Source organism: Budorcas taxicolor, chromosome 2, assembly GCF_023091745.1.
Source record: "Budorcas taxicolor isolate Tak-1 chromosome 2, Takin1.1, whole genome shotgun sequence".
In the NCBI taxonomy this organism is placed as follows: Eukaryota; Metazoa; Chordata; class Mammalia; order Artiodactyla; family Bovidae; genus Budorcas; species Budorcas taxicolor.
The window spans coordinates 148538745-148566172 of NC_068911.1; the positions used below are offsets into that span (position 1 = coordinate 148538745).

Genomic DNA, 27428 nt, shown 5'->3' on the forward strand with positions numbered 1-27428 from the left:
GAAACACAAGCTGGAATCAAGATTGCCGGGAGAAATCTCAATAACCTCAGATATGCAGATGACACCTCCCTTATGGCAGAAAGTGAAGAGGAGCTAAAAAGCCTCTTGATGAAAGTGAAAGAGGAGAGAGAAAAAGTTGGCTTAAAGCTCAACATTCAGAAAACGAAGATCATGGCATCTGGTCCCATCACTTCATGGAAAATAGATGGGGAAATAGTGGAAACAGTGTCAGACTTTATTTTTGGGGGGTTCCACAATCACTGCAGATGGTGACTGCAGCCATGAAATTAAAAGACACTTACTCCTTGGAAGAAAAGTTATGACCAACCTAGATAGTATATTCAAAAGCAGAGACACTACTTTGCCGACTAAGGACCATCTAGTCAAGGCTATGGTTTTTCCAGTAGTCATGTATGGATGTGAGAGTTGGACTGTGAAGAAGGCTGAGTGCCGAAGAACTGATGCTTTTGAACTGTGGTGTTGGCAAAGACTCTTGAGAGTCCCTTGGACTGCAAGGAGATCCAACCAGTCCACTCTGAAGGAGATCAGCCCTGGGATTTCTTTGGAAAGAATGATGCTAAAGCTGAAACTCCAGTACTTTGGCCACCTCATCGAAGAGTTGAGTCATTGGAAAAGACTTTGATGCTGGGAGGGATTGGGGGCAGGAGAAGGGGACGACAGAGGATGAGATGGCTGGATGGCATCACTGACTCAATGGACATGAATCTGAGTTAACTCCGGGAGTCAGTGATGGACAGGGAGGCCTGGTGTGCTGTTGATTCGTGGGGTCACAAAGAGTCGGACACGACTGAGCAACTGAACTGAACTGAACTTCAGCACACCGCTGGACCCCTAAGAACTGCAATGAATTGACGGGCTCCTGAGACTTTGTAGAATTTTTCTCTCATCCTCTGAATTGTCTTTCTTCAAGGCCTCCGGTGCATTTTCCACTTTGCATTTATCAGAACTAATGTTACCAATTTATCTAATTTTACCATTTATCTAATGTTACCATATAATAACCAAAGTGATACTGTGAAGAATCCAGAGGGTCCGGATCCTTTTTATTATAACAAAGGGTAGGAGAGTCTTAGCTCTGGAGCAATACCATGAATGTATAGTGTTGGCCGTTTCAAGTGAATGCAGTTTCTGACCTTCCTTTCTGATGGGTATGGAGAGAATGCATTTGCCCGATCAATACCCACATTGTAGCTGAGACTTGTTAATTTACTCTCACCAAGATCCCACATCTAGCTCAGCAGCTGCAATTAAGGCTTCCAATTAGTTGAATTTTCAATAATTCACTTTCATTCTCCAATATCCATCTAGTTTCAGGGTCAGAGTGGTGAATTGAACAGAATAATAATTAGGACCGACACTCCTGCATCCTCCAAGTCTTTAAGGGTGCTAATCTCTGTTGTCTTTCTGGAATCCAATGTTAATTTGGGTTTACTATCTTGCCCAGGGAGTGACGCAGTTTCAGAGTCTTCTACTTAGCTTTCTCAGTAGGTTAGTTTTTAACCCATAGGCCAAAAAACAAATGTTGGTTCTGCCAAGTCCCTAGTTATGTTCCGTCCAGGAATTTAATCTGGACTGGAGAGATGACCACTAGGTAGATCCATGAACTCACCTGACTGTGAGTTACACGTGGGGTAGGACTCCATTTATTATCTGCATTCCATGTGCCCCACTCTAGATGGCACACTGTAATGATCCTCTTGTCCCTGGGTATCTATGTCCACTTGGACCTTCTGTCCCCTGTCTGGAGTGTGTCTGTGTAGACTCCTTTCCCTAGTGTAGTTATCCCAGTAAATAACCACAGGTCCTTTTGAGGGAGGAATAGAGGAAGCATTGCCACGTCCCCTTGCTGTGGTGTTTCAAAGTTTTCCTTCTTTAGGGATCCAGTCTTTCCTTCAGTCTGTAGTTTCTGGGTCTGGAAAATATCAAGGTCTGGAAAGCTAGCAAGAGATCGTAATTTTTATTAAACTGGCTGTGTCTGTGCCCTACTTCTTTCTTGATCATCCATCTTTGAGGTTTTTTTTTTTTAATCTTTTTCTTCATATTCGTACATTTTTGGCTGTGCTGGGTCTTCGTTGCTATGCAAGGGCTTTATCTAGTCGCGGGGAGTGGAGGCTACCCCCTAGCTGGCAGCACGAGGATTCTCACTGCAGTGGCTTCTCTTGTTGCGGAGCCTGGGCTCCAGAATGCATGAGCTTCAGTAGTTACGGCTGTCAGGCTCAGCTGTCCCATGGCATGTGGGGATCTTCCGGGACTGGGGATCAAACGGGAGGCCTCTGCACTGCAAGCTGGATTCTTGACCACATGATCACCAGGGAAGCCTTGTCCTTGAGATCTTTTGATGGTAAAGTGTGAGGAGTATTCTCATTGGCTGCCCATCTATTTTGCCCCTAGAGAGGCCATGTTTCATCAACCATCTCCAAATCTCTCTACAGGTACTCTTCAGATCTGGTCACTCACTCAAATTGTGCCCACTTGGCTTCTGACGGTGAAGCCTTGCCACTGAGCCCCTCTTCTTCCATCCCCATTGCTACCAGTGAGTGCATTTCTGGAACAGCCCCTGCCCTACAGGGATACACCAAACTTTCAGTGATGTTAGGGCCTCCTCACCAAAGCATTCTTTATCCCTTTGGTCAGTGTGTCCACTCTACCTTCCTTGGGACCCCTTTAAGGAAACATAAATACTTTTTATTGTTGGTTGTAATTATATTCATGGAATAGGAGATCTCGTGTTCTATCTGCTAAATTACAGCGCCCCCACCCACCTTGCTGCTGCTGCTGCTTAGTCACTTCAGTCGTGTCCAACTCTGCAACCATATGGAGTGGAGCCTATCAGGCTCTTCTGTCCATGGGATTCTCCAGGCAAGAGTACTAGAGTGGGTTGCCATGCCCTCCTCCAGGGGATCTTCCCGACCCAGGGATTGAACCCAGGTCTCCTGCATTGAAGGCAGATTCTTTATCACTGAGCCACCAGGGAAGTCCCCACCCCCTTGCTTCCTTGGTGCATGTTAAAATAAATAACAATTACTATAAAATTTTCCATCCATCATCTGAAACTGCCCTGCATACACACATGAACCCCTGGATCCTGTTCCTGAAGAGCACCTTGTGACGCCTGAAGTGGTCACTTCTGTCACCCTCAAGCCCCTCACGTACTTCTCAATGGACTTGAGCTCAGACTGGCCCCTTGACTGGCTTTAGAACGACCAGAGGTCCTTAAGCCCATCTCTCTCAGCCTCTTTACCTCTAATTTAAAGGGATTAAGGAAAGAATATCTGTTTCCTCTTTATTCTCGGAAATATAACACACATTCAACTGAAAAGTAAATATAGAAACCTTTTAATTCTTTGCAATGGAAGTTTAACCTTACTTATTCATTACCAAAAATAAAGACTATCATTACAATTTATTCTCTATAGATGCAAACAATCTCCTCTATTTTGACATCAAAAAAGTCAGAAAGACAAAACACAAATTCCATGGACAAAAATGAAAACAGTATGATCTTCAAATGTATTTTGTTAATTTATTGTTTCTTTTTGGTTTTATTTGTTTGTCTCACTGTATGTTTATCTTGCAAGAGCCTACAGAGGTGAGAGAAAATATCTGCAGGCTAATTTTAAACAACTTGAAAGAGGTATTAAGAACTAAACAAAACAAAAAAAAATGTATTATTTATTTTAAAAAATAAAACTTTTTGTTTACTTATTCAACTATGAAAAATTTTCCTGAAACATGTCAGTTAATTGGTCTGCAATGCACTCGTAAATGGATAACATGGATCTCCTCTATATTTTAAACAAAGTATTCACTACCAAGAGAGCTAGCTGGGGTAGGGAAATCTTCAAGTAACAATCCCCTGCACAGACTACATACAAGTTACTTTTAAACTTGAAGTCAGAAAAGCAAAATCTGTAAAAGTAATAATATTGCTATTATTTTCAGCAATCTACTGATAAACCTGAAAAGCTCTTTTCAATACAATGAACCCTGATTTCATGACAAGCTCCTTGCTTAAGGGGCTATTAACTTTTGAAGCTGAGCTGCTCAACCTGTGGCAAACTTATTGATAGAAATGCTCCATTCTGAAAATCATCTTCAGGATGGAAGAAAGTCCAGCAATGACTTTCTTCAATACAACATGGCCTACAGAGTTGCAAATATGCACGAGAGGACTTTGGGCAGGTGTAACTCTCAGTCAATAAGCTGGAAATAGGCTAAAGAGAAGAGAAGACAGTGAAGGTCAAATATCCCCGATAAAATATCAGGCAGGGGCTTGTGGCCCAGAACTGGACACTATGCAAAAATGAGGTAACCAGATCTCAATAACGTTAAGAATTTGAGATGCCTGTACCACAACGGAAGACAGAGGTTTTTACATGGAGTTCTGCTTGGGATCATTCTACTTAGGGCTCCCTCCTGAGCAGCACTCCTAGACATTTCTATTATTTTGTACACCTAAACTTCTGGATATTCTCCAACTGATGCTCTAAACACCTCCAAGGATATGTAGGTGCTCCAAAATCAAGGAAGGTCGCATCATGCCTGGTAGTGTTTTGGTGTTAGCCTATATTATATAACAGTTATTTAAAAATTGGTAATCCATATTTAGGCTCAATGATGGCTCCAATAATCTTATTAACTGGAATACCCCATTCTCCCAATAGGATCAGTGGTCAAAGCTCATTATACAACCAAAACCAAAATGGGGGCAATAGAATCTAATCACCCATGATAAAACAGCCAACTGACCAACTCTCTGATGAAAATCACCAGGATGTTTCAATGCAACCTCAACATTTATATAGTTTCATGATGACCAGCTATCCAAACTCTTAGGTTTTAGTAGGATTCAAAATCCTTTTTCTCTTAGCTAGCTCTCTTCTTGCTCATTCTTGTTTGCACGTATTTGCCCAACTTTGGTTGGCTGTTGAGGTCCAGTGGAAGAATTCCCATTCTGCCTCGTGGCTTCTCCTTTAGGGACTTGGAAAAGGAAAGTAGCGCAGTTCTTTCTGGCCATCTGCCAGACATGGGACCCCAGCCTTCTTGGGGTAAGTTCGGCTGGCAATTTTAAAGAACTCTTCCGCAGCATCAAGTGCAATGAGACGGTCCTGCCAAAAAATTAAAAACAAAAGTGCTATCAAAATGGAAACAAAGCCATGTCTGTGGCAAAAATTCACCTAAAAATCACATCCATCTAGAAATAACAATGAGTGAATAGAACATCTATTAAATTTTTCTCAACAAATTTAGAGACACTCCTTAATCACTTACATTCTCCAGGAAACATTCCCCTGCTCTTAGAGTCCTTTCAAATCATTTCTCAATCTTAGGCTATATACCCACTATTTCTCACATCTCTTTGGCCCCAAAATAGCTCAAAAAGCTGACTGCCCAACAAAACTGGCTGAAAAATACAGATTCTTGAACAACAACCCAAGTCTCAACTGGTCTAAGTATATTCCAGAAATGTGAATTTTTAAAGCCCTCCAAGTGATTATGATGTGCTGGCTACTGAACACCAAGGCATAAGATGCCAGCACCATCTCCCACACCTCATACCACGGTGAAGTTCATGGGGTTAGAATGATGAGTAAGTTTATGGACTAATAGAGAAGCAAAAAATTAAAGCAAAATCAGGAACCTAAATGTCCATCAACAGAGGAATGGATAAAGGAGGTGCAGTACATCTATACGATGGAAGATTACTCAGCCATAAAAGGGACAAAACTGGATCATTTGCAGAGATGTGGATGGACCTAGAGACTGTCACTCAGAGGGAAGTAAGTCAGAAAGAGAGAAATAAATATTACATATGAATGCATATGTGTGGAATCTAAAAAATGGTACAGATGGTCTTATTTGCAAAACAGAAATAGAGACAAAGATATAGAAAGCAAGTGTATAGACACCAACAAGAGGGAAAGGGGAGTGAGTGGGATGAATTGGCAAGCTGAGATTGACATATATACACTATTGATACTATTCATAAAATAGGTTAACTAATAAGAACCTACTGTATAGCTCAGGAAACTCTACTCAGTGTTCTACCAACACAACATTTTAAAGCAACTATGTGAGAGAAGTTGCTTCAGTCGTGTCTGACTCTGTGCAACCCTATGGACTATAGCCTGCCAAGCTCCTCCGCCCATGGGATTCTCCAGGCAAGAATACTGGAGTGGGTTGCCATTCCCTTCTCCAGGGGATCTTCCCAAACCCAAGGATAGAATCTGGTCTCTGAAATCTTCTGGATTGCAGGCGGATTCTTTACCATCTGAGACACCCTCCAAAAGGACAAAAGCAACTATAATAAAAATTAATTTTAAAAAATTACCAAAAAATAAGCAGATGGACACTTACCATAACAAAGAGATATCTCTCCGAGAGCTCCCAACTGGTTGGGAAAATACTGGTCTCTTCAGCCAGTCTCAACAGTATTTCCCGAGCCTTCCTTATGTTTTTAGAATCACTGATGGTGCTCAGTTTTGTCACTGACAACAAAGAGTCTGCTTCTCTTTGAAAACCTGTGTAAAGAAATTAAACCCTCATGTGAAGCAGTCACAACAGACCTGCAAGGGGTGAGGGGACCCGTCGATGGCTTTGGAGCAAATACGAGAAAGCTGAAGCCCAAGGCACCACTCCCTTTGCTACCCTGCAGCTCAGTGAGGTTGGCCGGGTCTTTAATTAAAATGCTTTTGCAGTTTCTTCATATCAAATTTTCTTTGTTAACTTTTCCCTCCAAGTTAAGCCTCTGCTACTCACCCACTGACGGCCTGCCACCCACTTTATCAGTTTGGAAACCCTCCTCCCATTCCCTACTCTTCACCTCCTCCTCTGTCCCCAGAATTCCTACTTGCCCCCTCAACCTGCAAAATGGTCATCTTCAGGTCCAGACTCCTCCAAGCCCAGGTTACCTCCCCTAGGGCAATATCATTGGCTGGCTAAATTACTGTACAAAGGTCTAAAAGACTCATAGATTTAATACGAGCATAATACAAGCAACAAAGGATAGCAACTTGGTACCCACATTTGCAAAGTTATAATGCCAAGGCGTAATGTTCTCTTTCAAAGGGGAAGGACTGAGGAATTCAAAACTGATAAATTCATTTTTTCTGAACATGAAAACAAGCTTCTTTATAATGTGAGGGTCATATTTACTGAATTACAACCCTGGCAGAATTAAGAAAAATCAATACCCAATAGCTACTCTAATACCACAGGTATTTGCTGTCTCTCTTACAAATAATATTTCTCCCAATCTGCTCTATCTTATAAAGCTATGAGTAATTGGCCAATCATTCCATTTAAATCAATCAATGTACAATGCCCCCAAATTCAATGATCTTGATTGAATGAATATCCCATATGATTTCACTGCCCTGTGCTACTTGATACTGAAGACAGATGGGGTAACACATGGCAAAAAATGTCCTCAAGACAAGGGCTGATGATAAGAGAAACATCAGATGTTTATGCTGGAGGATACAGAGAGGACGGCATAGGGAAAACAATTAGTACACAGTAGCCTTAATCAGTCAGTTACTGACATTCCTTTTATAAAAACCAGGCTGGAAAAAGTAAAGAGGAATAACCACAACTGGTTATTTTTGCCATTTTATATTCACTTTTAGACTCACCTAAATCTTCTAAAATGCGTTTCCATCTATTTCTCACTTCCTTTCGAATCTGTCGCAGGGTGTAGATATCATAATTGAGTTTTTGCCACTCCTGTAGGAAAAATTAAACTTCAGTTTTATTTTTACACTTTGGCCTAAATCTCTACCTAATTCCCAAAGTTAAGTTGTTAATGCGTGTGGTTCTCCTCTTCACTAATCTTCAAGGCATATTCCAAAAGGAGAAAAGGAGCTAGGTGAGATGAAGTCAGCAGGAATATATCACCTCCATGTCTGGGATATCAGCTATGTACCAGTGACGTAACACATTTCAGAAACTATCCTAATTAACCTCTTCACATTATCTAATCTCCCAACTACAATGATAGCACCTATAAAGTGGGGATAACAACAGTGAATATTCCATTTAAGGATGTTATAAAGATTGAAGGTATAAAAAACTTTTATATATAAAATACCTGCACGCTTTTATATATAAAATACCTGCACACAGTATTAATAAAGACTTTTTATAGATAAATAAACTGACGCCCAGAAAGTTTACCTAGCTAATATAATATCATCCAGCTAATAGGTACCGGAGAAGGCAATGGCACCCCACTCCAGTACTCTTGCCTGGGAAATCCCATGGACGGAGGAGCCTGGTGGGCTGCAGTCCACAGGGTTGCAAAGAGTCGGACACAACTGAGCGACTTCACTTTCACTTTTCACTTTCATGCATTGGAGAAGGAAATGGCAACCCACTCCAGTGTTCTTGCCTGGAGAGTCCCAGGGACAGGGGAGCCTGGTGGGCTGCCATCTATGGGGTCGCACAGAGTCGGGCACGACTGAAGTGACTTAGCAGCAGCAGCAGCAGCAGCAGCAATAGGTACTGGAATTGGTATTTGAATCCAGGTCTGACTCAGAAGTGTCTGAGAAAAAATGACACCCAAAGAATTTGTATCTTCCTTTGTTATCAGAATACAGTGGAGTTGGGAATCCCAAGTTTCTTGATTTCCAGCCAATGTTTCCTTTACCGTATTTCAGCATTGCTCTCTTTCACCTGTATTCCCAAGACAGGATAGATTTTCAAGCGCTCAGCAGAGCTATGAACAGGTTACCTTTTTGAATACTTCACCCTTACGGGTTGTAGGTCATCTTTGTTGTTGTTGTTCAGTCACTCAGTCGTGTCTGACTCTTTGCAACCCCATGGATGCCAGGCAGCCCTGTCCTTCACCACCTCCCGAAGCTTGCTCAAACTCATGTCCATTGAGTCGGTGGTGCCATCCAACCATCTCATCCTCTGTCGTCCCCTTCTTCTGCTGCTGTCAATCTTTCCCAGCATCAGGGTCTTTTCTAATGAACCAGCTCTACTCATCAGGTGGCCAAAGCATTGAGCTTCAGCTCCTCAAACAGAACTTAAATCTTTCAGAAACGTTAGAATCTTTACTGCAGAGAAGGAAATGGCAACCCACTCCAGTGTTCTTGCCTTGAGAATCCCAGGGACACGGCAGCCTGGTGGGCTACCATCTATGGAGTTGCACAGAGTCGGACATGACTGAAGTGACTTAGCAGCAGCAGCAGCAGAATCTTTACTGAGCTACGGATTTCTTTTAAACAGAATGGAAATTTATTTTCAAGGAGCCTTATCTATATGAAAAAGTCATTTTATAGAGTATACCTTTTCTGCTTCGCAAGAAATTAATCACACAATTATGCTAAAGTACAGCTTAAAAGAGCCTCATTCTAAATGCTCAATTTGAGACTCAGACTATATGGCATTTTGACTCCTGTAACTGAAAACGTTTCAGTGATGCCAGGCTTGCCTTGCTCATCCCTAATCAACTTTCATGACTGGTTAAGAGAAATCAATTCAGCTGCCATTCCCAAACATTTATAGATACCACTCTACGCAGGAAAAACTAGCAAAACAGAGCATATTTGGTTATGACTGCATTTTAAATCTTGTATCTGAAGGTACAAAGCCATCAGAAGGTCATGAATTTCACAAAACTATAGTTCAAAAAATACATGCACCCCTATATTCACAGCAGCACTATTCACAATAGCCAAAACATGGAAACAAACTAACTGGCCATTGACAGAGGAATGGGTAAAGATGATGTGGTACAAATACGCAACAGAATACTACTCAGCCACAAAAGAGAATGAAATAATGCATCTGCAGCAGCATGGATGGACCTAGAGATGACCACACTAAGTGAAATAAGTCAGGAAGAAAGACAAATACTCTCGCCTATCACTTATATGTGGAATCTAAAATATGGCACAGACGAACCTATCTATGAAACAGAAACAGAATTGTGGACAAAGAGAAGAGGCTGGTGGTTGCCAAGGGGAGGGGAGTGGGAAGGGATGGATTAGGAGTTTGGGCTTAGCAGATGCAAACTGGTATATATAGAATGGGTGAACAAGGTCTTACTGTACAGCACAGGGAACCCTATTCAATATTTTGCGATAAACCATAATAGAAATGAACATGAAAAAGAATGTATATATATATATATATATAAAATGAATGAACTGCTTTGCTGCACAGCAGAAATTAACACAACATTGTACATCAACTGTACTCCAATAAAATAAAACTGTTTGAAAAGTTCATGAATTTCAGCTGTTTTTTATTAGTCAGGAAGTGGTGAATCTGAGTTCTCTTGCCTGGTCCTCTGTTTTTGATCAAAGGTGTGTATGCACATGCGTATGCGTGAGTGTGCAGAGGCTGGAGTCAGGGTGAAGCCTGTGACACTGGAGGGCAACGTAACTGGGTCATCTCAGAAACGCGCAGTCCTCACCATGTCCTTAGCACCGTGCTAAAGCACTCCTATCCAAGGCCCTACAGACTGAGTATTCAGAACGGCATTGCCATTTTCACTGGATGTGCCATTCAGCACACATAGCATCTTGGAAAAGAGCACAGAGGGTTTGAATTCCAGTTCCATTACTCATTAAGAGCTTAACTTTGGGCAGGTTCATAAAGTGACAGCATGTCACAGGCCTAATCTGCAGCATGGGATAATAATATTGCCTTCTTCTCGGGCTTATTATGAGGATCAAATGCTTTTAGGCAAGTCCTGAAAATAGAGCTTGGTGCACATTCTCCTCCAAAGCTGTGCAGGCACAGCTGCGAAACAATATTCCAAGACTCAGGATTGATTTCTGTTACAAGGACTGAGGATATTACGCATGGCATGAGGCAGCACCTCATTGGTGAGGACCTTCAGAAGAAACATTTCTCTGTTCTTGACATCAGGTAGGATTTTGCTTTTCTCAAAAATTATTTCACTGTTTTGAACACTGAATTTTTATAACTGAACGGTTCCCATGCTTTCCTGAAAACGTTGAGTCCTATCATGGAAAATGTACAGAATCTTGAAAACATTTTTGAATTAACACAAGTTGTTTTACTACTTTTTATATCTTTATTTTTTTTTTCTCTTCTAGTTTGTGCTCTCTCATTGTAGTTTCATGTAAGTTAACTTAAGTCCTTTCTGATTTTAAAAAAGATTATAAATATATAAAAGATTACACAGAGCAGCGCTGTGCTTCTTCTCAATGAAACTGACCCTCCTTGCCGGACTAAATGATAAGCGATCAGAGTCCTATTCATGCGTGATAGAGACCCATTCAATCAATTCGCAAGACACTTTATACATTCACATAACCTTAAATTATCTAACAAACCACTAGGTGGCTTCATTACCTTGCGATGAAAAGTCTGCTAATTTTTCTTTTGCTCCTTGGGCTGATGGTCAGAACTTCTGTCCTGAACTAATTGTAGCCAGATCTCTCTTTTTCAGACACCCACTCATCATTGGATAATCCAGGCTTCAGATTTTTTAAATCTTTCTTTTCTTGCTGTCCATATATTGGTTATTTTGCTATTCCTAAACACTAACAATGTTACACAAACTCATTTCATTTTACTGTCTGTTCCTCTGATAAACTGTCAAAGGAGAAGCAATGATGCAACATTTTAAAATCTGCTGAGTATGGATGCATGTGATAAGTGCCTGTTAAAGATTAACAGAATGAAACTCAGCATTTCATAAATCCACATTTCTTCTTTTGACAGAATGGTCATGGATAACCATACATGAAAGCATCCTGAAAGCTCTGTGCAAAACTTAAAGCTCTAAAACCAGAAGTAGCTTGGGCAGAGTTTTAACAAAGAATTGGCTTTTGAAAAAATAAATGATGATAACAGAGGATTTGAGTTTTTTTTTAGCATATGATCCCAAAGAACAGAATCTAAATGTAGCAAATAAGAAACGATGATGAACAAAATCTTACCCACAACTAAAGAAACTAACTCATTTATTCCTTAGTATTAGAGAAAAACAAGTCTTATGATGTCCTTCTACATTTTAAAAATTGCACCAATTTTCTTCAGACAAATGACTTGAAAATAACAAGTCAAATATTCTTCACAAATGACTTGACACTCAAATCTACTAGACATTAAAAGTTAACACTCTTATCTTCTAAAACAATCTGTGTTTACTCATAATTTCTGAAGTAATGCAATATGGTCATTGTGTTGCCGGGACCTGAAAGTTGAACAATGAGTACATTAGCAGAAGTATAATCAAAGAAATCATGCAAATTTAATTTCATAAGATATCTGGGAACCAAGTCGAACCGAAAAACATCTGATTGAAAAAGCGCAACTGAAGATACTTAGCTGAATCCTTGAGGATTTTCTCCTCTCTAGTTGTTGGCCAGATCAGATTAGAGCTGCTAGATAAGAAGGCTGAGCTCAAACACGAAAAGCAGAACAAAGAGCAATCGGCTTCCACAGTCAGGAGCCAGCTCTCCTGCAGCTTCTCCATCCCATGAGCTGGTCCTGACCTTGAGCTCTGATTTAAGCTCCAGGGGTCATTTTCTCATACATAAAATTAAAACATTTTATTCACACCTATTCTGTATTATTGTGAGGTTGTGGATACATGGCACAGTTAAAATATACTTCTTACTTCTTCCTAACATGCAGATTTGTACATTTAAAGAAATGTACTCTAACAATAGATGACATATACTTTAAAATCATCTTATACTTTTAGAAGCAACTTCAAAAGAGATTAATTTATTTTTAACTATACAAATATAATTAATATAATCACAAAGAAATAAAAATTCAAAGAGAACAGAGGGCATAAAATGAAAACTTGCTGCGTCGACTTGGCTTGAGCTGGGTTACGTGCCCATCCTTGAGCCAATGGGATATGCTGATTGGCTTATGTTATTGGATTTCAAGCCAAGCACCCCTTCAAAGGATTCTGATTTTGTTGCTCTGAGAGGTGGGTCCCATGCACAGATACTTAAAAATAGTCCCTTACTGGTTCTAATATCTAGCCAGGGTTGTTTATTAGCTTAAGCCCACCAGCGTCCTGTTTGAGCTGTGGTGCTGGAGAAGACTCTCGAGAGTCCCTTGGACAGCAAGGAGATCAAACCCGTCAAAATCAGTACTGAATATTCATTGGAAGGACTGATGCTGAAGCTGAAACTGCAATACTTTGGCCACCTGATACAAAGAACTGACCCATTGGAAAAGACTTTGATGCTGGGAATGATTGAAGGCAGGAGGAGAAGGGGATAACAGGATGAGATGGTTGGATGGCATCACCGACTCAGTGGACATGAGTTTGAGCAAGCTCTGGGAATTGGTGAAGAACAGGGAAGCCTGGCGTGCTGCAGTCCACGGGGTCACAAAGAGTCAGACACGACTGAATGACTGAACAGAACTGAATCAGTGTCCACTCTTAGAACTGAGAATGTAACTTTTTTCTCCAAAGGAAATTTGGGACAAACTTGGTAGATTGATGAGAGAAGGGGAAAACAGGTCTTGGAGAAGCAGACATCAACAGATCAGTTACCCCAGGGTCTGTATTTTGTCTTTCTTTGTTGCTACTGGAACCCAAATGTTTATTTGGGGCTGCAATGTGGCAGCCCCAGGGAACAGATCGTGATCTGTGCAAATGCTAGTGAGACTCTGTGTCCCCACTTGTCTTCCTCCCTTGCAATGAGAGAGAGAGAGAAGATGGAAGAGCTATATTGCCCCAAGTACCCACATGTATCATATACACTGTGTACATTCCTATGGGAATTCCCACTTCAACTCAACATCCACATTAAAAGAAGACTCCATACGACTGTGGCTATAATAACATTATATTGCAAATATTAAACATCTAACTCAAGGAATTGCAAGTTGCAGAGTAGTCAAATACTTTTACCTGCAAGTGATAGCTTTTTGATAAAATGAATTCTTTGAACATTGTAACTGCTATCTCTTTCCTTTCAACTTTCACCAACTGTATCATCTTATGCTACTTTCTATTCAAAATGGAGTTTCCAAAAGATATTTTAAATATATATATATTGACTGCTTCTCCCATTTCATTTTCTTTCATTCTGCAAGTAGATAAGTAAGAAAAAGATATGTGATATATGGGGGTGGGGGAATATCTGTATTTTAACAAGCCTCTAACAGATTCTCTCATGCTTGCTTTTCACAGAGAAATGTGAAGTGGATAACACAGACTAGGGTAGTCTTCCAGCTACTGAAGAGCATTCAAAGCTGTTGACGTCAGCCTGGAGGAAGGTTTTTAGTGACACAGGAAAGGGCTTGGTTTGTGAGCTTAGCCATCATTCTCATCAGGTACTGCATGGGGGTCAAAGGTCACAAAAGTAGCAGAGATGACTAACACAGGGAATGTAAGAATCGAGGCTTGAAACCTGTAACAAATAAGGCCTATGATATAAAATCTACAAGTTACAATTTATTAGCAGCAGTTCATGCAAAAGACACATCCCTGCATCTGGTCCTTTGGCTATGTTGACTTTTTTCAGCCTAAGAGTTGGGTGCATTTTTATTTGCTCCTAATAACAATAACTAATAACTTTACTTATTCCTTGTTCCAGTAAGACTTGTCCGCGTTAGTGGAAGCCACAGAAAGAGCGAAATTAGATGGAAGTTTCCACCCCGGATGAAGCTTTTCTAAGAGAATGGGCTCTCCATCACTGGAGCCATGTGATAGTTGCTGTACTTTAGGGGCTTGCCTGGTGGCTCGACAGTAAAGAATCCACCTACAATGCAGCAGACCTGGGTTCGATCCCTGGGTTTGGGAGATCCTTGGAGGCAAGCACGGCAACCCACTCCAGTATTCTTGCCTCGAGGATCCCCATGGACAAAGGAGCCTGGTGGGCTACAATCCATGGGGTCGCAAAGAGTCAGACACGACTGAACAACTAAGCACACAGCCCAGTGAAAATACACTATCTCATTTATCATTTCTAGAAATATAACTTCTGTAGGCTCTCTCAACATAATATATTCCTTCTGTGTCACCTGGAAAAATTAGAAAAGGATTTGAAGGCATTTACAAAAAAAAGAGAGTCAGACAGACAGTAGACAGACAGACATAGATAATACTGACGGAGTACTTACTCCCAGGCACTACTCTAAGCTCTTTATAGGTATTTAGTCAATTCCCATAATATGACATGTAAGAGATGGATTTTCTAAAATATTTTTATTTATTTATTTCGCTTATTTGCAGCAGGATCTTTAGCTGTGGCACGCAAACTCTTAGTTGCAGCATCTGGGATTTAGTTCCTGGACCAGGGATCAAAACACTGGCCCCCTGCATTGGGAATGCAAAGCTTTAGCTACTGGGCTACCAGGGAAGTCTCAATGAGATGGATATTATTATAACATTTGAAAAATGAGGAAACTGAGGCTGAGGGAGATGAAGTACTTGCCCAGGTGTACACCTCAGTAGGTAAGGAGCTGGGATTTCTGACTCAGGCAGTCTGGTTGCAGGGCCAACACGCACAGCCACTGTCCACCCTGTCTCTTCAAACAAGAAAGTGGCGGGGGTGAGGAGTTGCCGATGAGCAAGGGAAGAAGGGAGGTAAAGACGAAAGAGCAGATGATTAGAACAGAGGTCAACCTGAAGGAGGAACTAAGAAAACACAGTTAAAATCATGGGAGAAAAAAGAACTTTTCTAAAAGCAAAGTATTACCAGGCTTTAGGCAAGAATGCAGCCATGCAAGAAGATCCTTCTCAAGGGTTGACTCCCTGGGAGTCCTTCCTCTGGGGACTTCCGTTCCGCCTCCCCTCCTCAGAGCAGGTGGAGGGACCTCAAGCCCCTCACCTACCCCTCTCCCACACCCTCCTGTCCACCTGGCTACTGTCATCTCTGAGGAGTGAGACAAAGGCAAAACCACTCCCTTCAAGATGCAGACGGGCTGGGCCGTGAGAGGTGGCAGAAACCAAGGTCTGAGATTCCGAGGACAGAGGAGAAAAGGTCAATGTCTGGGATTGGGCTATGCTTGTATGCAAGGCAGAGACAGCTGATAAACTGCCCACACTTTGCTGAAACTAGGCTTTGGAACTGAGAAAGGCCCCAAGTCTCTTAGACTCACCTACCTACTGGGCGCTTCCTTCGCTCTTCCCCTTGAAGCCCCATCACTCATTTCAGAAGGAGACCGGGCATACTGTCTCCCTTCCCTCGGAAAAGTCCCCAGAAAGCCGGCGGCCCTCTCCTCTCAGGCTTTCAAGATGACTGGGTCACAGGACATCTAATTCAGAAAGCCAGCCGGGGCCCCAACGGGCTCACAAGACCAACCACAGTTTCCCTGGCTCACATGACAGACTTCTTCCTTCCAGAGTGCATCGGCTGGCATCTCTGAATAAACACCGAAAGCTTCAACCCCAGATGCCAAGAAGTGGAGTTCTGCCAGGAACTAGCTCCCTCTTCCTGAGAGGTCAGAGGGTTTCAATGATGCACTACCAGGACGTCCTTCCCTTTACCCTGCTTCCTCTAATGCCACGTGGTTCTCCACACCCTCCCTTCTCGGCCACGTGGCTTCAAAGGGAGTTTCCAGAGCCTTCTCTCTTCCTCCTCATCCCCTTATTCATCAGCGCCTGGCCACCAGCTTTTCAGACCTGCTACCCACGGCAAGTGCCAAGGACCATCCCCCACCTCCTCAGCTCAGGAGTAACCCAACAGGAGTGTCCTTTCCTAAAGCATAGGATGCTTATATGCCCCCCTCCCTAATTCTTCCCATGCCTCCCCAGGTCTCTACGGGAAAGAAGCAATAAGCATCTACTAAGTGCCCTTCAGGACACCTGGTGGGGTAGGGTGGACATTACTCCCCCCATACAGCAGTAAAAGGTCTGGCTCTTGCCTGGAGTCAGCCAGCAGGAGGTCGGGGGTTCAGACTCATTGCCTCTAAAGTGCCTCCTCCGGCTCCACTTTCTCACTCTCCTCCCTCCCTCTGCAGGTCCTCTTCCTTCTCTGCCTCGTCTTGTGCGGTCCTCTCCCAAGGCTCTGTGTCAGGTCTCTTCCTTTCTACCTGCCCGGATGATCTCCTCTAATGCCCCGCCTCTGCTGTCACTACTTCCCGGCCGGTGACTCCCAGGCTTCCTCTGGTGCCCTGAGCCCAAGCCTCAGGTCCAGGTTTCCATCGTCCCCTTTCTGCCAGATGCCTCCACACGGATGGGTGGCTGACCCTGTCACTGGACAGAGCCCAGTCTGACCCCCCCAGCACGCCAGCCTCCACCAAGCCAGCGCAGGCCCTCTGACACTCCCAATGTGGCCGTCTACCGCTCACTCCCCTTCCAGCCCACCTTCGCATAGCATCCAAATCAGTCACCCAGTCCTGGTCCTTCTGCCTCTGTCTCAAGTTCCTCTCTTATCTGTCCCCACTGCCTTAGCCTTCATTGGCCTAAACAGCTCCAGTAGAGGTCTCTCTGCTTCCAGAAGCTAACTACTCCGGTCTCCTCCCAACCAGCTATCTTCCTAAAGGTCAGACTGAGTCATCTCTCTCACAGAGAACTCCAGTGGGTACCACTTGCTGAAAAAGCAGTGTCAGTCCCAGACACGGCTCTCCATCTTGACCCTGTCTGCCTCTGACCACATTCACTCCTGCCCTCATTCCACTGTCATCTAAATCTTACCCCATCTTCCAGGATGATGCTGTGAAAATGCTGCACTCAATATGCCAGCAAATTTGGAAAAACTCAGCAGTGGCCACAGGAATGGAAAAGGTCAGTTTTCATCCCAATCCCAAAGAAAGCCAATGCCAAAGAATGCTCAAACTACTGCACAACTGCACTCATCTCAGAAGCTAGTAAAGTAATGCTCAAAATTCTCCAAGCCAGGCTTCAGCAATACGTGAACCGTGAACTTCCTGATGTTCAAGCTGGTTTTAGAAAAGGCAGAGGAACCAGAGATCAAATTGCCAACATCTGCTGGATCATGGAAAAAGCAAGAGAGTTCCAGAAAAACATCTATCTCCACTTTATCAATTATTCCAAAGCCTCTGACTGTGTGGATCACAATAAACTGTGGAAAATTCTGAGAGATGGGAATACCAGACCACCTGACCTGCCTCTTGAGAAATCTGTATGCAGGTCAGGAAGCTACAGTTAGAACTGGACATGGAACAACAGACTGGTTCCAAATAGGGAAAGGAGTACGTCAAGGCTGTATATTGTCACCCTGCTTATTTAACTTCTATACAGAGTACCTCATGAGAAACGCTGGGCTGGAAGAAGCACAAGCTAGAAGCAAGATTGCCGGGAGAAATATCAATAACCTCAGATAAGCAGATGACTCCACCCTTATGGCAGAAATTGAAGAGAACTAAAAAGCCTCTTGATGAAAGTGAAAGAGGAGAGTGAAAGAGTTGGCTTAAAGCTCAACATTCAGAAAACGAAGATCATGGCAGCCAGTCCCATCACTTCATGACAAATAGATGGGGAAACAGTGGCTGACGTTATTTTTCTGGGCTCCAAAATCACTGCAGATGGTGACTGCAGCAATGAAATTAAAATACACTTACTCCTTGGAAGCAAAGTTATGACCAACCTAGACAGCATATTGAAAAGCAGAGACATTTCTTGGTCAACAAAGGTCCATCTAGTCAAGGCTATGGTTTTTCCATTGGTCATGTGTGGATGTGAGAGTTGGACTATAAAGAAAGCTGAGTGCAAAAGAATTGATGCTTTTGAGCGGTGGTGTTGGAGAAGACTCTTGAGAGTCCCTTGGACTGCAAGGAGATCCAACCAGTCAATCCTAAAGGAGATCAGTCCTGGGTATTCACTGGAAAGAGCGATGTTGAAGCTGAAACTCCAATACTTTAGCCACCTGATGCGAAGAGCTGACTCACTGGAAAAGACCCTGACACTGGGAAAGATTGAGGGCAGGAGGAGAAGGGGACGACAGAGGATAAGATGGTTGGATGGCATCACCAACTCAATGGACATGGGTTTGGGTGGACTCCGGGAGTTGGTGATGGACAGGGAGGCCTGGCGTGCTTAAGATCATGGGGTTGCAAAGAGTCAGACATGACTGAGCAACTGGACTGAACTGAACTTCCAGGCACAGCCAAATGCCACCACCTTGAGAAGTCTTCGCCTTTCTTACCAGCTCAAAAGAACTGCTGCTTCTTTTGAAATTCCTCAGCCCCTTTATGGGAACTGCTGTAGAGTTATTTACTGTCAAGATATTGTCATATAGGGGCTTCCCAGGTGGCTCAGCAGTAAAGAATCCGCCTGCCAATGCAGGAGACACAAGAGACATGGGTTCAATCCCTGAATCAGGAAGATCTCCTAGAGAAGGAAATGGTAATCCGCTCTAGTATCCTTGCCCGGAGAATTCCACGAACAGAGGAGTCTGGTGGGCTACAGTCCATGGGGTTACAAAGAGTTCGATGCAACTGAGCACACACGTTGTCATAGAGGCACTTGTAACATCTCTTTCACTACTAGACTGTGGGCTTTGTGGTTACACGAATCTGGATTCATCCATGCTGTACACAGTCCTCTGCACACAGCAGGCAACCCAGTGGGCTGGCTGAACTTAAACAAAAATGACAATTCACAGAAAGGCCACCTTCTGCTGATGACTGAGTGCCTGCTTTGAATCTGGAAAGCAGCACTAAATTTTATCAGAAAAAGCCACGTGAGTTCTACTCCATGTGGATTCTGAACAAGGCAGGTTTATATAATCAAGATATTTTGATCCCCATATTTTGGGGAAGCAGAATGAATTCAAGAAAGATTAAATAAAACAAAATAACCCATTCACCTCTCCTGCTCTGTGCTGATCAAGCAGCTGACATTTGGAAAGTACTTTTCACATATGTCTCTTTAAATAACAATAGACATTGAGGCTAGACGGTGAGGCAGGCCCTGTCCTGATCACTCTACATGCATCCTTGTTTTCATTAGAGAATCTGATGAGCTGGGTTTGTGGATCCTTTCCTAGATGTGTGTTAAGTGAGACCCTAGGAAGTTAAACAACTCAGCTGCGACCTCACAGCTGTTAAGCAGGAAACTAAAATTTCAACCCAAGTCTCTTTGACTCCTTAACCCAGGCTTCTCCCAGTATCCTAAGCTGCACCAATTAGGCCCAAATTTAGCTCACTCCATGGCCCATCCCTGTCACCAATGTGGAAACTGGGACACAGAGAAAGAAAGGGAGCGTAATGCAGGGACGTTCATTCCCGAAGCGGCTCTGGCAGGGCCACACGGACCCAGAGGACAGACAGGCCCTGCCCTGCTCTCCACACACCCCTCACCACACACCCCTCACTGCCCAGCAACCGGGTCCCAGTGCAAGGGGCCGGCGGGGAAAGGAGGAAAGAGGAGATTATGCAGAGGAAGCTCAGAGCTCGGTCTGGACAGAGTCAAGGCCACCCACCCAAGAGAGGCACCCAACGTCGGGACTATAAAAGCCCATTCTCCCACCCTCCCTCCACCCCACGGTGAGTGAGCAGCAAAGACAGGACTGTATTCCACTGTTCCTATGCCACACTCATCAGCATTCTGCTTCCACCTCAGCCCGAGTGGCACAGATCAGATGAGTCGGAGCGTTAGAGGAGAAACCACAGACCAGATGAACACTGCAGGAGGTGGCGGTAGGGAGTGGAGGCCAAGGAGGAGCCAGTGCCTGGGGCCCTGGCGCTCAGTCCTTGGAGGCTCCAGAATTTGGAGGGCCCTCCAACAGCTCCCATCAAGGCTTGGCCTGATCAAGGCAGGAGGGAACAGGACATGGCACAAACTTTAAATGAATGACATAGTGGGGCTTCCCTGGTGGTTCAGTGGTAAAGAATCCTCCTGCCAATGCAGGAGACACAGGTTTGATTCCTGTCTGGGAAGATCCCACATTCCTCAAAACAACTAAGCCGTGTGCCGCATCTATTAAGCCTGTGCTCTAGAGCCCGGAACTGCAGCATGGAGTCCATGTGCCGGAACTATGGAAGCTGGCATGCCTTAAAGCCCGTGCCCCACAACAAGAGAGGCCTCTGAAGTGAGAAGCCCGCGTACCTCAATGAAGAGTAGCTAGCTCTCCCCTCACCGCAACTAGAGCAAAGCTCTTGAAGCGACGAAGACCCACAAGAGCCAAAATAAATAAATAAACATTTTTTTTAAAAAAAGAATGACATAGTTGTTTAGGATACAACATGAACTGGTTAGAACCTAACAGGCCCAAGACGGCAAAAGATTCAACTTCCAGTAGACCTTGAGCCTCATTATATGCTCATTATAATACATTAGCATATGCTAAATGACACACCCACCAGCACCATGACAGTTCCAAAGCCAACCATAAAAGTAAGCACTGGCCCGATTCCTGGAAATCTCTGCCCCTGCCCCAAAATAGTTGGGATAATCCCCCCACTCATTAGCCTATGAAATTACCCAGCCCATAAAAACTAACCAACCTCACACCTCATGGCTTCTTGACTTCTGAGACGGCCCACACTCTGTCTGTGGAGGGTGTCTCTCCTTGAATGAACCTGCTTTCCCACTTAGCTCTCAGGGCAGAGCCCTCCTGCCTGCCCGTTTGTGTCTTTCACAAGCATTCTATACCATAAATAATAAATCTACTTCTTGCCTATCACTTGGCCTCTTGCTGAATTCCTTCTGTGCTGAGACATAAAGAACCTGCTTCGTTAAGGCCTGTGATCAGATGTGGGGTTTCCTTTCTTTCTTTCTTTTTTTAATATTTATTTGGCTGCATCGGGTCTTAGTTTGCAGCCTGCAGGATCTTTAGCCAACTCTTAGTTGCCGAATCTAGTTCCCTGACCAGGGATCAAACCCAGATCCCATGCATTGGGAGCATGGAGCCAAGCCTGGACCACCAGGGAAGTCCCAGACTGTTTCAGCTGGGAGACTATGGATTCGAGTCCCCTTCTAAGCCAGAGATTGTGGGTTCAAGTTCCATCTCACGAGCGGCTGAATTATAGTCCCTTCCAAAGGAGAGAAGTTAGAAGACTCGGGCTCGAGTCCCAACTGAGGTGAGCCTGGGTTCGGGTCTCAGTCTGAAGTGTACAGTTTCATTACTGCTTCAGCCCAGCCATCTCGCTACTCTGGAACACGCGCTCCACAGAAGACCTATCGGTCAGTAACTAAGGCCTATGGAAACGAGCCTTTTCAGTTGGGAAGGTCAAACTCTGATGAGGTTCTCTCTCCCCTAGTCTCCTCAGACCCACCAATCCAGGGAGATAAGAACAAGCCTCTGGGGACTTCCCTGGCATTCCAGTAGTTAGGCAGGGTGTGCAGGTTCAATCCCTGGTCAGGGAGCTAAGACCCCACATGCCTTGTGGCCAAAACAAACAACAAACAAACAAACAAAAAATTGAACAGAAGCAATATTGTAACAAATTCAATAAAATGTAAACTTTTAAAATGGTCCACATCAAAATAATCTTTAAAAAAAAAAAGCTCATTAAAAAAAAAAAAAAAAGGAACAAGCCTCTGACTTAAAGGTTTGCATCTCTGAGCAAACTCTGGGAGATACTGAAGGAGGGCAGGGGAGCCGAGCACGCTGCAGTCCATGGGGTCACAAAGAGTCAGACATGACTGAGCGACTGAACAACTCCTTCCTACTGACCTTCCAGAGCCATCTACTTGCCTTTTCTCTGAATCCCAGAGAAGGCTCGGCCTTAGTCAGGTAAGCTTGCTGCACTGACTGCTAGGCTCTGAGACCCCCACCTCAGATGCTCTAATTAATAGGAGTCCCCAACCTCCAGGCTGCAAAGCAGTACCTCCTGTCAGATAAGAGGTGGCATTAGATTAGAAATAAAGTGCACAATAGATGCAATGCCCTTGAATCATCCCCAAACCATCCCCCATCCCTGGTCTTTGGAAAAACTGTCTCCCATGAAATCAGTGCCTGGTGCCAAAAAGGTCGGGGACCTCTGCTCTAATACTTAAAAGACAATAAAGTGAAACTTGTCCAAGGTCTGGCTGTTTGACCCAACCTACCAGGCAGAGCCTCAAACCCCAAACAGCATCCTGCAGTTCCTGCCTGAGGCACCACAGGAAAGTACATCCTGAGATGGTTGGATGGCATCATTGACTCAATGGACATGAGTCTGAACAAACTCCAGGAGATGGTGAAAGATAGGGGATCCTGGTGTACTGCAGTCTGTGTGGTCGCAAAGAGTCAGACACGACTGAGCTACTGAACAACCACCACCCCTGGTTGCTAACGTAGATCCAGTGCCCTCTGCGAGCTCTTGTGTTAAGACCTAAAACCAGGGCTAGAAGTCTGACCCAGAACAAGTCAAATGCAAGTACCAAGTAATGCTTTGCCAACTCTCCCTGCTTATTTATATTCCACAGTTCCGCTGGAGTTCTGGAAACAGACTGCCTTGCAGCCACTGGCCACTGACCTAATTCTTTATCTGGTTTTAACCAGATTAAGCCGAGGGATAGCTTGCAGCTCCGGCTGTGAATGGATGCCAGCAAAGCCACAGATGGGGCTGTTAAGCAAAGAGATTTCAAGTCAGTCCTGTTGAATTTGCAGGGTTCCAGCCTACACACAGTTTTAGCAATGGTAGAAGGGCCCCACTCAGGAGGCGATCTAGCCAACACAGCCAGTGCAAAGAACTGGGCCTCGGTGTTTTCCTGTGCCACTGTAACTCCTAATCAACTCACTGGAACCCATTCTCGGTTCTGCTGCTCAGGCAATGGCAAGAAAGAGACAATTAGCTGTTGTCACTAAAGGCATAGGATAATAAGTCAATTCCTGTGCGTGGAGTGGAAAGGGGGCCTTGAATTTCTGGCAAGACAGAAATAGCCAATTACTTTAAGTGTGTACCTTCAAGGAAGGCAGCATCTTTAAATTACGTAGGCAAGTCTGGATGTAACCATGGATTGTCTACATGCAGAGTCTAGAGGGCATCGCAAAGGTCAGCCCCCCACCCTCGGCCTCTAGCCCTGGGCTGCGCAGTATGGCAGCTGCTGACCATGCCTGGCGAGTCATCACCTTCAGTGAGGCTCATCCAAATGGAAAGATGCCGTAAATGTAAATACACGCTGAAGAGTGGCAGCTTGCAAAAGGACACTTCTTTATCCAGACCTTACCAGAAAACATTCCTATGTGGGTCCATAAGAACTGCAGGTTCTTTCCAGGTGACAGTTGCGGGAGAAGTCACTGCCCCTATCATTGGTAGTGTGTCTTTCACTGTCTAAAAATGCTTTTGTACCATAATCTCATTAAACTGCTTCTTATACCTGAGCAAATGTCATACTACTTTGAAAGACCTCCAAGGTAACAGGAAAATACATAATTTAACTAAATAAAAACTTGAAACTTAGTCACGGAGAAAAAATTATAATATTAAAAAGGCAAGTAACATAGTGGAAAAAGCACTTGATACAAGTATGGTGTTTAGTCACTCAGTTGTGTCTGACTCTTCGCGACCCCATGGACTGTAGCCCACCAGGCCCCTCTGTTCATGGGTCTTCCCATGCAAGAATACTGGAGTGGGCTGCCATTTCGTTCTCCATTGATACAGTATAGCAAGGGATGAATATAGAAAGAACATTCATACTAAAGAACAGAAGCCATGGACAGATAATTCATGAAAGGATCCATTAGGAAGTAATTATCTACCCTTCAAGAATTCTCAATGAAATAATAAATTCTGTCTTGTTGTTGTCTAGCCAAATTGTATAAGGGCTTCCCTGGTGGCTCAGACGGTAAAGAATCTGCCTGCAATGCAAGAGACCCAGGTTCGAGCTCTGGGTTGGGAAGATTCCCTGGAGAAGGGAATGGCAACCCACTCCAGTATTCTTGCCTGGAGAATCCTATGGACAGAGGAGCCTGGTGGGCTACAGTCCGTGGGATTGCAAACAGTCGGACACAACTGATCAACTAACCAGCACTATGAACCCTTACATTTAGCCAAATTATCTATTAAAAATAAAAGAAAATGAGAACATCCAGTGCTGGGAAGGATGTGGTGTGAGGCGCTCTTTTGTATTAACATTGAGAGTTATGAAATTGGTGTTATTTTTTTCACAGATAGTGAAAACTATTTGGCAGTATATATCAGAGTGTATAAAAATGGATAAAATCTTTAATCTATGAATTACAGTTTGAAAAATCTAGCCTAAGGTAATAATCTCAAATGCAAAAAAGGTCAATGCAAATAATGTGCTTTAAAGCACTAATTAAAAGATGATGGATGATACATTAGTGATCAGTGTTAAAGCAGACTATATATATTTATCATAACATATTTTTGAAACTATAGTGTATATATTCACATTAGTATATATACTAGACATATATATACACACACAATATATAATAGTGTATGTGCATAATATATATAATACATAAGTGAATAAGTAAGTGAAGCCACTCAGTCGTGTCCAACTCTTTGCAACCCCGTGGACTGTAGTCTACCAGGCTTCTCCGTCCATGGGATTCTCCAGGCAAGAATACTGGAGTGGGTTACCATTTCCTTCTCCAGGGGATATAATATATATATACATAGTATATGTATGTATAGTCTATATACATAATATATACACTATATAAATTATGTATATATGTATATACGTAATATTATGTATAGTGTATGTATAGAATATATATATATTCTCCCTTCTGGAGAAGGGAATGGCAAATATTCTTTCCTGGAGAATTCCATGGACAGAGGAGAATAAATACATACATGTCTGTGCATGTCTATATATACGTACATTTTGTCTCAAAAAAAGCAAAAGAAAAATGCAATAAAGTAGTATAACGGTGTTTAATCTAAGGATAAGATTATGTATAGATGATTTTTTTCTCTATATGTTCCAAATTTTCCATAATGATCAGGTACTGCTTTTATATTCAGAATAGAAACTTTAAAATCCCCAAGGATTATTTTTATTGATTTTTATTATTCTTAATGATTTCCTTTATTAACCTAACCAAGTATCTAACTGCTTCAAAAATAGAAAAATCTAGCTATGGATATTACTGTAAGTCGAATTTATTTTTAAAAGTATTTACCGTGTTCTGGATTGCAATGCACAGACCTTAAGTCACCTGATGCTGAAGTGAAAGGCCTGTCAATAAGTCTGCAAGTTCCTGTGCATGTTACAATATTTAGCTGAAAACACTGTTGCTTCTGTGGGCATTTACTCTGAATTCAGGATCTCTGCCAGCTTCAAACAGGAGGAGGAAAAAGGGGAAGGAGCAAGGACAAGATGACAACCCGGAAGGGGGTGGCCGGTACATGCAAAACTCAGCAGAGCCAGGCAGAGAGACAGCAGAGAGGAAGGAGAAAAAGGAGGAAGCTGTCATTTGCTTTGAAAACTAACAACCCCCCAAATCTGAATGTTTTCTATTTTTTTTTAATGAAAATAGTTCTCTTTATAGTGATAACCCTTTCTGTAATTACTCTTTTTCCATACTTTATTACCAGGAACCCAAATTATAATTGCCCTTCCTTTATTTGAAAGCTGCCAAATTGCTTTTATTTCTGCCTAACTCTGAATAATTCCACTTCTTTACACCTTCAGGAGTTAAATAGCTGGCCTTTGGTCCATTTACTGGCTATGTGTGTATGTATGTGTGTTGAGGGTAGGTGTGGGTAAGGCTCCCCAAAAAAGGAAAGAAGGCAGGTGTGTGCACGCGTGCTATGTTGCTTCCGTCATTCCCAACTCCACACAACCCTATGGGCTTCCCAAGGTGCTCAGCAGTAAAGATCCTGCCTGCAGTTCACAAGCCACAGGAGACACGGGTTCGAACCCAGGGTCAGGAAGATCCCCTGGAGAAGGGAATGGCTACCCACTCCAATATTCTTGCCTGGAGAATCCCATGGACAGAGTAGCCTGGCGGGCTACAGCCCATGGGTTCACAAAGAGTTGGACACTACTGAATTGATATCATGGACTGTTTTATGCCAGGCTCCTCTGTCCATGGGGATTCTCCAGGCAAGAAGACTGGAGTGGGTTGCCATGCCCTCCTCCAGGGGATCTTCCCGACCCAGGGACTGAACTCGCTGCATTGGAAGGTGGGTTCTTTACCACGAACACCACCTGGGAAGCCCAAGAAGGCAGGTAAATCTATCTGATTTTCTTATCAAGTGAACCTCCAGGTAACTAGACTAACAATATTTACTAGGAAGAAGGTTTGACTATAGAATACCCTTAGCAGGATGTCTCTGGCCATAGGATGACTTGGACTCAAGACATCAAATATCTTTGGGGTATAGTCCCTGGAGAATGTCACATATTCTACAGAATAACGAGGGGGCGTACACCAGAGCTCTTTCATAATTTAAATGCTTTGTACTGTGTGAGGTAACCCCGTGAACCTCACCTAGTATTCTGAGTCAGGGGTACATGTCCTGTGGGGTGCAGGGGGCCCTGGGAGACATTCTCAGTGTTCCAGACTTCTCTCTGCTTCTCCTGAGCCTCTCAATTGTCTGTGTCACTGAAAGTGCTAGTAAAGCCTGGAAGAGGT

The 27428-nt window shown here is 43.4% G+C and overlaps 1 protein-coding gene across 1 annotated transcript in view; it reads right to left on the reverse strand.

Moving 5' to 3' along the window:
* Positions 1-4890: 4890 nt before the first annotated feature.
* Positions 4891-27428, reverse strand: part of MREG (melanoregulin) — a 67884-nt gene continuing 45346 nt past the window's right edge. Inside the window, exons 3-5 of the mRNA XM_052636003.1 lie at positions 7656-7746; positions 6379-6542; positions 4891-5129 (exon numbers count right to left, since the gene is read on the reverse strand). Of these exons, the coding sequence (XP_052491963.1) occupies positions 4995-5129; positions 6379-6542; positions 7656-7746 (390 nt within the window). The 3' untranslated portion in view covers positions 4891-4994. The remainder of the gene's footprint in view (positions 5130-6378; positions 6543-7655; positions 7747-27428) is intronic.